The sequence below is a fragment of the Engraulis encrasicolus genome, chromosome 12 (genome assembly GCF_034702125.1).
Source record: "Engraulis encrasicolus isolate BLACKSEA-1 chromosome 12, IST_EnEncr_1.0, whole genome shotgun sequence".
NCBI lineage: Eukaryota > Metazoa > Chordata > Actinopteri > Clupeiformes > Engraulidae > Engraulis > Engraulis encrasicolus.
Genome location: NC_085868.1, coordinates 53,846,805 through 53,859,753, shown reverse-complemented (window position 1 = coordinate 53,859,753; position 12,949 = coordinate 53,846,805). Strand labels below are relative to the sequence as shown.

The window sequence follows — 12,949 nt, the reverse complement described above, 5'->3', positions numbered from 1 at the left end:
TGACCCCGCCTTGTTCTTGTATTTCAGTGGACACGGTCGCAAATTTTTGGTCAATGTCGGCTCTCAGCTCAGATACCTCACGTTTCATCTGTGTTGTAATCTCGTCCTTAAACGCTCGTAGGTCGGCTTTCAGGTCAGTTTGGAGAGCCTGGATCTGTTTGCCGATTCCTTCCATGGTAGTCCGAAGTGTGGTGATGGAGTCCGGGTCGTCATCTAGCATGCTGGAATTCGACTTAGCTTGTCCTGGGTTTACTTTAATTCTACTCGGATTCTTTTTGGGTTTGTGTGTTCCACTCATTGTCCGCCTCTACACACCATAAAAACTTTGATTTTTACACCATCTCCATCGAGTTTAAGCGGATTTTAAACTGTTAGCTTGCGGAGCTCACCAACTGCACAGCCATACGCGTGGCAGCCATTGCCGGAACCTCTTGTTATTAATGTTTTTAAAAAAAAATTCACCGGCGGCCCACAATTTCGTGCTGACGGCCCTCGGCCCTCCTCCAATGACATCAGCCCACACATAAAGGGGCTAGAGGGAGGGGGTGTCCCATTGGTGCATCTGAGTCGGACTTAACTATCCATTGCGGCCCCACCCCTACCATGCATCGCGCGCAAATTTGAGACACAAGCGATGGAGAGACTAACACTAAAAGGTGGCGTGGAAAAGCTTGCGGAAAAGGGATAAAAAAAAAAACTTGCAGCAGAGGCAAGATAGTGTGTTCACGCATGTAGTGTTGTAGCAGCAGGAGAGGGACAACAACTTTTGCATGTTGGAAGTGAAGGAGCACGCTAGGAGACAGCAGGTGAAGCGGCAGTAGTAGCCTCTACGAGCCCTGACAGGTATGAGTCAAGTCTTTCAAACTTTAGGATACTCCATGCCTCTCCCCAACTCTCACTTCAGTATTACACATTGATATTAAATAGGCCATTAATTCCCACCACTATAAGTGTGCTTGAGTGCTTTGAACCGGTCGCACGACTCACGGACATTTGAGAAGACAAACATTCCATACACCAAACCACTGACGTGAATAATATTAACAATATAGTAGCCACCGCAGTGTGCCAAATGCATAGCATTAAATGGAACACCAGTGGTGTTGTTCTAAAGCATTCCGTGTACCAAATGCGTTTCGAAGACTGTCAAACTCATGCCTACTCTCACTAAATATTCAGCGATCGTTTGCGTAATCACATTTACCACGCAGTGAAAATGTCCATATGTCGTGTAACGGTTGTCGCGTCTCGCGTGTGGAAAAGGTTTGGCAAACGGATTTTTTTTTAAATTCTTGGAGCACAATCAAACCATATTCTGTAGGTAAAGACCTAGCATCTCTCTCTCTATCTCTCTCAGCTGTTATTTTATCCAGGACAATTAGAAATGATAAATGATTGAAGAATTTCTTTTGAATAAGCTTTTGATACAGTTTTATCTGTAGACTATTTTATGTAGCCTACCACTTTCAGCACTGCTCATTTTGAAACTTCAGTATGTTAATGCTTTCTTAACATATTTGACACACTAAAGCATTGTGGTGATAGGCAGTTCATGATTTTCTTTCAAACATCTTTATTGTATAAATTACTAGACAAACAATGCACTGAATACTATATTAATTTGAATATTTTGCAAGTGCTGCATACATTGAGAAAAATAATCTATCTCCCTCTTCTCATCTAGTCAAACCAGGCCAGGATGAGGTTGAGTTAGAGAGAGAAGTAGAGTAGGCCTAGATTACTTTTGCTGTGAGTGTGGTCATCTATTGCATTTCTAAACCACTGCCCAAACTAAGATTCATTTTAAATAAATAGTTGGTATAGTCAGCACACGTTTACTGGTGTTTTCTGGTAGCTGAAAGAGAGATTCAAGCATGAATATTGCGCCTTTTCGCATAGGCCGCTTGGTCAAATAAGTAATCGCATGTGCTCCGCTGATTATGAGGGGCCGGTCTGGGCCAAAAATGCCCGGGCCATTTTGTTCTCCCAGTCCAGGCCTGCCTCCCCCCCCCCCCAACCCACGCTGACCAGACTAATTTCTTGGATTTTGATGATTGCCTTATTGTGTGTGTGTGTGTGTGTGTGTGTGTGTGCGCACGCGAGAGAGAGGGAGTTTAAACATGTGCGTTGAAAACTCTTACCAGTTTCGGCTTTTCCTCCATCTTTGTTGCTTCTGTAGTTTGTTCCTTGCTGACCAGGCGCTTTTCGGCAGTCGACCAGTCGCACTGATAATCTCTTCAGCTGAAATGAGAACAATTGAGACTTGATCATTGACCCATATGTCTATGGTTTGAATGTTAAAGGACTACAATTTTCATGTCATAATCTGGCAGGCCCTTGCAAATGTGGTAAAAGGCTGTAAATAGAATTATAAAACTAAACTCTGTGTCGTTATCATCAGTGAAAGGAATGTGCTTGTGTGCAAGGAGGGTCTGGTTTCAACAGCCAGGCCGTGCCCTCCTAGTGACCCAACAGCTTCAGCGTTGCTACCAGTCAGGTCAAGAGCAATGCAAAGTACTTTCTGAGTTCCCGCAAATACGGGTAAAACTCCTCCTACTTTGTTGGGAAGCAAACACAGGGTGCATCCCAATATGTGACCTTGCCTCCTCCACTTGCCTCCTCCACTTGCTTCTCGTCATGATGACATCACTGACAACAGCATTATATTTCAATATCTTGCAAACGCTCAATTGTAAAGTCTTTTTCTCGTTTGCAATTGGGATGGTGAATGAAAAATAGTCCCTCAAAAGTTGTTTTGGCGAGGCTAACAGCTGGGAAACTTTATCGTTTTCTCCACGGAGGAGGGGCCAGGAGGCGGGACGAGGAGACAAGCACAAGTGGAGGAGGCAAGGACACATATTGGGATGCACTCCAAGTCTCGAAGAGATTTGAAAGTGGATGATAATCAGACTTACTTTTGCATTTTATTATTGGAAATGACTGTTCAGAGGTCCTATCACCTTTGTGTGAATTGTTGCCATTCGAATATTTGAGGAGCATACTTTTTAAACCTATAAAAAAAAGCATTTTGCAATACAATGCAATGGAATGTCCAATACAAAATGTCAATTTCCCAACATTCTACAAAATGGAGATACACTGGGTCGTGCTCACTTATGTGACATACTGTAATGTTTCAATTAATTTTAAAAAGATCCCATCATGTTTGCAAAAACATGCATTTTCTATTTCTGTGCCATGCGATTGAAGACAAAACCCCGTAGTAGACTAACAGAGCAGTGAGCAGGGTTGCCAGATGAGGCTGATGATTTCCAGCCCAAAAACTGCTGAAAACCCGCCTAGAAGCACAAAATCCCGCCCAATTCTATTGATTTCTATGGCAAAAATTGGGCGGGTTTTTCTGCTAAATGCCATTTTTACCCGCACAAGGCCATCCTAAGCAGCCCAATTGGGCGGGAAACAGCCCAATCTGGCAACACTGGCAGTGAGCATGGCTGTGACCTTCAACTATATACACAGTGCCTGCATGGCTCTCCTCACTCAGTGTGTGTGTGTGCGTGCGTGCGTGCTTGCGTGCGTCTGTGTATGTGTGTGTGCTCATACCACAACATTGGGCTTGTTCTGCAGCCCCTCGATCGCTTCCTCAGTCGACATGCGGAGAGCCATTTTCCACTGGACTTCACTCTAAGAGATGCACATACGATGCACAAATACGTAGATGATGACTGATAATATATTAGTGATCCAATCAAAGAACCAACAACAGCAATGGTGATAGCCCTCATCAATACAGCACATTATATTCTATGTTCTCCATGTTTTCTTCTCACGCTAGTTCTTATTTTAAACTGTGTGTAGATGTGGGTTTGTGTGCACCTCCTGCAAACAATTACTGATACAGGGACAAGTAATGAGTCACTAATAGTGGTGGTGGTGGTGGTGGTAACAAAGAGCCAGGTTTCAGCTACTAGTAGTCGTGACAAAGAATCTGGGGTCCGTATCTCGATAGCGTCTTTGCGATCGTCGTTAGCAAAGTCCTTCGGAAAAGCAACTCAACTCTCTCTCGACAGCGACGCTCACCACTAAATCCAAGGGAACGGTAAGACGGTCTTAAGACTGTCTTAAGACGGTTAGCAACAACAAGAATCGTGAAACGGACCCCAGGTTTTAGTTTGTAGTAACAAAGACCCAGGTCTCAGCTACTAGTAGTCATAACAAAGACCCAGGTCTCAGCTAGGCCTACTAGTAGTCTAGGCCTGGGTCGGTACAAAAAAGTCACGGTTCGGTACATACCTCGGTACAGACCCCACGGTACGGTACATTTTCGGTACGGTACAGGGTAAAAAAAAATAAAAAATATATATTATTATTATAATTATTGTTATTGAGCGTTGTCCTTGGGTATCTTTTATTGAAAGGTGCTTTAAATATTTTAGACTACTATTATTATTATTGGGATATTATTATTATTATTATTACACACAATCAAAAGCCTATTAAATGCTATTAAAACAACAATCATTATATAGAATTCCCACATCTTGAAAAGGCCAGAAACACTGGTTGTCAGTGTAGTTTTGACAAATTACTTCTTTGGTAGTCTTATATAGATCTTCAAGGACAGTCTTTACATAGCTTTAAGGACCTAGCCTTTCTGTCACAGCTATGAGCACATTCCTGCATTTGGAACACAGCTAACATTTACATTGCAATGACGAACCAAATAAAAAAGTAGGCTATCACTTCGTTCTATTTTTCGGTCAAAATAGTTTATGTAGCACAACACCTTTGAGAGCAGCTTCAAGGACAGGGGGGATGCCCTCGCGCGACATTGGAGTTAAAACTTTTCAGGCAGAGGATTCTTTCCCCGTGTCTTGTTAAATGTCAGGTAAGACTACTGCTATTTATTTCACAAGATTAAGGAACGACATACAGCTGAACTGATTAACTTGATTAGCAGTAAGACCGTGTTTTTGTTTGTTTTCCATCGCGCTGGCAGGCTTGTTTTAAAAGTAGTCGCGTTCACTCGGCAGCTGATTAATTCGCTGTTATTAGGCTGTCGGCAACGTAGCCTATCGATTTAGAAAGACTTTGAACTACTATTTAGCCTAACTGTCAAACACCAGTACACAAACTGCTCGACATGGCACAAGGTGTTGATAAACTGAAAATATACTAGGCCTACTTCAGTGACATATTACGCAGGTGGGTTTTCCATGGCTCCCCATTCATGCTCGCATGAAGCCGAATGCATAATGTACCTTATGCGTAGCAAATTTGAAGGCGGGTTTTGGATGGCAAAACCAATCGGGAGTGCACAGATGCAGTGGTTACATGTGTTCTGGGCATACACATTAAAGAACTCCGACGCAAAGTGCTTGCTTGCGCGGAACTCTTCTCTCACGCGCTACAAACGGCTGCTGCGCTATATAAATAATTTCATAGCGTACCGAATGTATTCTCCGTGGCAATGCGCGTATCGTTCCGTGACCCCCGTACCGAGGTCGGTTCGATACGAATACATGTACCGACCCGGGCCTACTAGTAGTCATAACAAAGAATCTGGTTTCAGTTTGTAGTAACAAAGACCCAGGTCTCAGCTACTAGTAGTCATAACAAAGACCCAGGTTTCAGCTACTAGTAGTCATAACAAAGAATCTGGTTTCAGTTAGTAGTAGTCATAACAAAGAATCTGGTTTCAGCTAGTAGTAACAAAGACCCAGGTTTCAGCTACAAGTAGCAGTGACAAAGAATCTGGTTTCAGTTATAGTAACAAAGAATCTGGTTTCAGTTAGTAGGCTAGTAACAAAGACCCAGGTCTCAGCTACTAGTAGTAGTTACTAGTAACGAGGACTCAGGGTGCAAGTCATTATAGTTCCTCCTCAGGGTGCAAGTCATTATAGTACCTCACAACCTCTACGGTTGCTTGTGGCCTTGTGATGTAAGACTCAGCATCATTGTTAATCAACGCTTCAGTCAATATGCAGGAGGCTGAAGACCAAAAGTTTGTACACACCTTCTCAGTCAATGTATTACTTTTATTTTCATGGCTCTTTATTTGCATGGACACATATAGAATTAGCAGTTGTCCTAGGCTAGCAGATGGTGTAGGCCTTTACCAAACATAAATCATCAAAACATTAAAAATCAAATGACATGGTTTTATTCTGACAATGGAGGGTATGGTCCTCCTTCTCACAATGTTTATAGAGCCGTTTGGTAGTTACATCTTCGCACATTCTTGGCTCAAACACGTGCACGCGCACGTGCACGCACACGCACACACACACACACGCACGCACGCACACACACACACACACACACACACACACACACACACACACACACACACACACACACACACACACACACACACACACACACACACACACTCTCTCTCTCTCTCTCTCTCTCTCTCTCTTCTCTCTTCTCTCCTCTCTCGATCTCTTCTCTCTCTCTCTCTCTCTCTCTCTCTCTCTCTCTCTCTCCCAGACACACACACACACACACACACAAACAGACAGTGTAGACCTTGAGGAGAGAAGGAATGTCTTCCAGGAAGTATCTACGTTTGTAAAAAAACAAACAAAAAAAAAACCCACATGCTACCCCGAGATTTCCAGAAGCATAGCAGGTGTTGATGGTTACCAGCAATTAAACGTACAACTGAGTGAAGTGAAGTGAAGTGAAGTGAAATGAAGTGAAAGTGACAAAGTAAGACTATATGCAGACTTTGTCTCTAAAATGCCTTGAACTCCTTAAAATGCCCCTTTTTGGAATTCTTGATGCTAACCAGCAATTAAACGTACAACTGAGTTGAGTGGAGTGGAGTGAAGTGAAGTGAAGTGAATGCCCATTGGAAAACTCCAACTCCCATTGTCATTGTGACACAGCACTCCACAGCACACAAGTGAACACTGCACACTGCACACTGCACACAACAAAATTGCATTCATGTCTCACCCGTGCAAGGGGGTAGCCCTCTATGGCGCCCCAAGGGAGCAGTGAGATGGATGATACCATGCTCAGTGTACCTCAGTCATGGAGGAGGATGGGGGAGAGCACTGGTTAATTACTCCCCCCCACCAACATGGCGGGTCGGGAGTCGAACTGGCAACCTTTGGGCTACAAGTCTAACACCGCAACCGCTTACCCATGACTACCCATACAAATGGACTGAGGACATCACCAGGAATTCCCCTGTTTGTGGCGGTCACCTCATATCCAAAGTTACTGTGACCATCCATTTTCTTATCTTGAAAAATCATCAGGCTATTCCTTACAAATGTGTGCTAAATGGACAATGCTCCAACAATGCAGATGCAGCCTGATTACGTCACATCAGTGTACAAACAGTAAAGGGGTCTATACTTTAACACGGAAGACTGCCCAAGAAACAGACCCCATGCACCAACAACCATCGGGATTACTGCGATGGTCAAAGCAATGGCAATCTCACTTAGTGTCTCACAACCACATCAACATAAAGGAAATGTTTTTTTTTTTGCTTTTAACACTCATTCACAGTCAAATCGACATAACACAAATATCTGCCTGTAACACTCGTAAAACTACTATCTTAAACTCCCACTGACTCTCATTCCAATCAAACAGAATCTTTACAGTAGGTTACATTTGCACTTCCAGTAGGTTACATTGAGGTTGCTTTACATTGAGGTTGCTTTACATTGAGGTTGCTTTACATTGAGGTTGCTTTGACTTACCTCTTATTCCTTCTTAGCAGGCTGGTGGCTTGTAGGGAACTGAATGCAATGAGAAGTGACATCCCACTACACACAGTATGGACATGTAGTGAAGCAACTTCCCACTACACACCACACTACCCGCTTGTTGAAGGAGGGGGGAGTTCAGGGGGAGGACTCTGTGAGGAATGCACTTTTATCTGTGGCAGGGTTGTTTTTTTTTTTTCAGTAGTGTACTCTCATGTTCAGCGTTCTGTTGATACAGTGTTTCCCATACATTGAGGAAACTATGGCGGCCCGCCATAGTTTAAATTTGGCCGCCATAGTTTCCGAAAATGTAAAAAAAATATATATATATATATTTTTTACTTTTTTAAAAAAAAAATTACGATTTCCGTTTTTGTTAAAAACGATTTGAATTACGATTTCCTTCGCATTTTCCTCCTGGAGTAAATCCATCCTATAGAGAAAACTACAAGTGCTTGAAAGACAGAGGGATCAAAAGCCTATAGTCAAGTTGTTGTAGTTAACTTGGGTTTGGGAGCAATTAAAAAAAACATTTAGAGAAGGGACAGTTGGGATGAGTTTACCAACACTCCCCAGGCTTTGCTTTACATTTGTAATGAGTTAGGTGACAGGCCTTCATTGACACGGCAGAGGAGACATCGGGCTCATAGAAATGAATGTGAATATAGACATAAATGTGTAATATGTTGTTCAGCCCTTTTAATGGGAGGACCTGTGACCAGCACCCCTCATGTAGAATGTGTACGCCTGTGTGTGTGTGGGGAAAAGGCATAGCCTATCCTTTTTTTTTTTTTTTAAAGCCCCTACCCCCCCCCCCCCCCCCCCCCCCCCCCCCCCCCCCCCCGGGAAACACTGTGATATGCAGTATTATTGTTTTTTACACTTTTCTTTTTTTATTATTCTTTTCATTTTATGCCTTCATGATTTGTTTTAGAGTGTTGTTTTTGTTTGCACATGCACAACGGTTCTGGTTGAACAGTGTTTATTGTTTCTTTAAAGATCTACTCCAATGAAATCACAAAAGTTTGACTTTGAATTGTGTTTTAACTAACTCTCGACAAAATACTAAATTCAAAGTCTTGACGTCATATTATTAATATGAAAGTGTTGTGCTCTCATGTACTGCACGCTGTGTTGTCATGCAGTGTTATTTTGTTTTATACGGTATATTATTTCATTTCATGCCATCATGTTTTGATTTACAGTCTCATTTTTATTTTGCACATACACAATGTTCTGGTCCCTGTTCACTAAAGCATCGCTGCTAATCAATTAGCAGTTTAGTTGACAAAGTAGTAAGTTGCTAACTTAGTTAGTAACGACACTGTCGCACAATGTTCTGGTTTAACAGCTGTTATACTGTATTTTGGTGTTTCTTCCCAGACCTACTCCAATAAAATCGCAAAAGCTTGCATTGTGCTTTTACTAACTCTCTCTACAAAAACCACAATTCAAAGTCTTGACGCTGTTAAGAGTTTACAAAATAAATGATTTAAAAAAAAATAGAGTGAAAGTTTGGAATGAAGATGTAAAAATGGAACCAAGACAGATTGAAAATTGAGTAAAATTGACTACATGTTGGAACCCAAATTGCAATGACAGCATGTCCAACGCCACCAACAGGACAGAAGATGCAGACACCACAACATGACAAACATATGGAAAATTATGAAGTGAAATGAGGCACACAACAAAATTGACTTTATGCCTCAACCGTGCAAGGGGGCAGCGCCCAATTGCACCCGAAAGGGAGCAGTGTGGTGGGATGGTACCATGCTCAGAGTACCACGATCATGGACGAGGATGGGGGAGAACACTGGTTGATTACTCCCCCTACCAACCTGGCGGGTCGGGAGTTGAACTGGTAACCTTTGGGTTACAAATCTGACGCCCTAACTGCTTTACCCATGCACTACATGTACCAGTCATTATCCAGCTCTATCCTGCCTTCTGCCTTCAGAGAGCCCTCAAGATTTAGTAGCAGGGAAAACAATTCAAAGGAGCAAAGAGTAGAACTCGCACACCAGGAGCCGATGCATAAGTGCAAAACGTTTTCGGTCACCAGGCCTTCCTCAGTGCAAAACAATTCAAAGGAAATATCCTGCCGCCCCCACAGAGATAACTCCCAACGGCAGACATGCATCAGACAGACTTTCAAGTTCAAATCAACTTGGTTACGAAAATATTCTGCATGTGGGCCTACAGAAACCAGAGGACAGAGAGGTTTAAAAAGTCCTTTATTGGACCAAAGGACCGTTCTGACAAAGCTGACCGTTCTGACAAAGCTTCTTTTCAGCAAAGAAAAAAAACAACAAAAAAACAGTTCCCTCCTTACAGCTTCAACACCAACCTCCTCATCCACCTCACACAACAGTCCTCCCAATCCCCAAATTCCCAAAAAAGAATCTACATCATTCACCAATTTGTAATATGCGAACAACACCTTGACCCTACACCCCACCATCCCTTTTAAAACTTCCACGGGGTCTGTTGTCTCCTCCCCAAGATTTTTATTTTTTCGGGTTCAACTTGGCTGAGAGACAGAGAGATGGTACAGTATGTTGTGCTTACAACATGTTTAGAGTGGGAATGAATGTCAATGTCCAGAAAAACAAGACGTCTTTGTTTTTATAAGCAGTTTACACCTTCAAAACAAAATTAAATGAAAAATGTTGATCACAAAAAAGTAGTTTACACTTACACATGATGTAAAACTCTGGATGAACACTACGAATATCAATGTAAAGAAAAACAATGTTTTATGCACTTTTTATTTTTATTGACGTAGATTTTATGCACTTTATATAGGCCTACAATGGTTTGTGTTCATAGTACTGCCCTTGGAGGACTTTCACGGCCCTTGGAGGAATTTGAAGTGTCCCCTGGAATTAAAAAGCTTCCCCACCCCTGGTCCCGAGGTCTGTGGGTGCTATTACAGCAAATTACCACTTGGTGTCACTGTGACACAGCGTTCATCAACGTTAAAGAGTGCAAACTCAAGGCCATATTTCTCATCTCTCTCTCTCTCTTTCTCTCTCTCTGTCTCTGTCCTCTCTCTCTCCCCCTCTCTCTCTCTCTCTCTCTCTCTCCCTCTCTCTCTCTCCTCCTCTCTCTCTCCCTCTCTCTCTCCATCTCTCCCTCCATCTCTCTCTCTCTCTCTCTCTCTCTCTCTCTCTCTCTCTCTCTCTCTCTCTCTCTCTGTGAGATTGGTAGGCCTTCCACAAATTTCAAAAAGCTTTTCGTCCGTGCATATGTGTGTGTGTAACCAAACAACGTGGGGTCTTTCAAATTATACATCATATTAAGCAGCTTGACTTCAGTCTACGGTGAACGCAGGTATACGGAGTATAACCACTTCAGAATTTCAGGGATTTCAGTATACCCACTTAAAATTGATTGATCCATTATTTACAATAGCACAAATATATACAGTGTACCCACTTAAAAAATGCTCAAATATACAGCATACCCACCACACAAAGTAGACTACAGCCGTATACAGTGTTTTAATCATATGTGTGTGTGTGTGTGTGTGTGTGTGTGTGTGTGTGTGTGTGTGTGTGTGTGTGTGTGTGTGTGTGTGTGTGTGTGTGTGTGTGTGTGTGTGTGTGTGTGTGTTAAAGAGAGAGTGAAAGAGAGAGAGATAGCAGACACAGACAGACAGAGAAAGTGAAAGAAAGAAAAGAGAAGGAGGGAGAGATACGGGAGCAGGGCAGAGTAATTGAACAGAATGCCAGCCGGCTTCTAGAATGCCAGCCAGCTTCCAGAACTCATTTCAAGGCCTGAATGTGATATTCTCACCGGAGAGTTTAATTACCCCCTGTCACACAGAGCAGAACTCTCTCTCTCTCTATCTGTCTCTCTCCCTCTCTCTCTTTCCTTCTCTTTCTCTCTCTTTCCCTCCCTTTCTCTCTCTGTCTCTCTTTCCCTCTCTCTCCCTCCCTCTCTCTCTCTCTCTCTCTCTCTACCCCCGCCCCACACTCTCCCCCCCCACCTCTTTGAATGTGTCCCGGACTACAAACTGGATTAGTTTGGCTTTAGATAAAGCATCACCAGCCAACGCCTGGACCTGAAATATTTAAAGGGACACTGTGCAGGAAATGGTCAAAACAGGTACTGCAACTATGCTGCTCATTGAAACTGGGCTGCCTATTGCCAAATTTGATTTTTACATGAAAGTTTACAAAGTAATAAACAAATATTTTTTGCATTTTTGCAGCTAAAAATGGCTATTTTTGGAAATTAAAAATGCAGTCATAATGAATACTTAGAATTTTATGCTGGTGGTAAGTAATCATGAAAAAGGTAACATTAGTGAATGGGCAGCATGTATTCTGGAAATAAACAACTAAAAATCTCACACAGTGTCCCTTTAACTTATTGCAACCCACCACAACAACTACATTGCAGTCGCCATACCATCTCTGTCTGTATGCCTGCCTGTCTGTCTGCCTCTCTGTCTTTCCCTCTATCTTTTGTGTCTGTCTCTCTCTGAAAAGTACCCCCCCCTCTCTCTCTCTCTCTCTCTCTCTCTCTCTCTCTGGCTCTCTTATCAGGCTGCAGTTATTCCAAAAATGTTCACACACAAACATGCACACACACATACACACAGACACAGACAGACAGACAGACAGACAGACAGACAGACAGACAGACACACACACACACACACACACACACACATGCACACACAGACACACATTCACATACACGTGTCTGTGTGTGTGTGTGTGTGTGTGTCATTCTGTATTTGTGTATAGTGTGTTTGAGATGACACTGTGTATGTGCAGGAGTGTGTGTGTGTGTGTGTGTGTGTGTGTGTGTGTGTGTGTGTGTGTGTGTGTGTGTGTGTGTGTGTGTGTGTGTGTGTGTGTGTGTGTGTGTGTGTGTGTGTGTGTGTGTGTAGGATTTGGGAAATGTGTGTAATGCTTACATGCGTATCTCTCTCTCTCTCTCTCTCTCTCTCTCTCTCTCTCTCTCTCTCCCTCTCTCTCTCTCTCTCTCTCTCTCTCTCTCTCTCTCTCTCTCTCCCTTTTTTCGGTGTGTGTGGGTGATTGAATATATCTTTCTTTTGGACGTGTGTGTGTGTGTGTGTGTGTGTGTGTGTGTGTGTGTGTGTGTGTGTGTGTGTGTGTGTGTGTGTGTGTGTGTGTGTGTGTGTGTGTGTGTGTGTGTGTGTGTGTGTGTGTGTGTGTGTGGAGGGGGGGGTTAAACTCTTGGGATGAGTGGGTCAAGTACACACACACACACACACACAC

General features: G+C 42.9%; 1 protein-coding gene across 1 annotated transcript in view; it reads right to left on the bottom strand.

The window, feature by feature from the left end:
* The window catches only part of LOC134459609 (zinc finger protein 239-like), a 2,539-nt gene extending 2,120 nt beyond the window's left edge, over nucleotides 1-419 (bottom strand). The window contains exons 1-2 of the mRNA XM_063211958.1: nucleotides 390-419; nucleotides 10-307 (exon numbers count right to left, since the gene is read on the bottom strand). Coding sequence (XP_063068028.1) covers nucleotides 10-307; nucleotides 390-419 — 328 coding nt within the window. The remainder of the gene's footprint in view (nucleotides 1-9; nucleotides 308-389) is intronic.
* Between the last annotated feature and the right edge of the window lie 12,530 nt (nucleotides 420-12,949).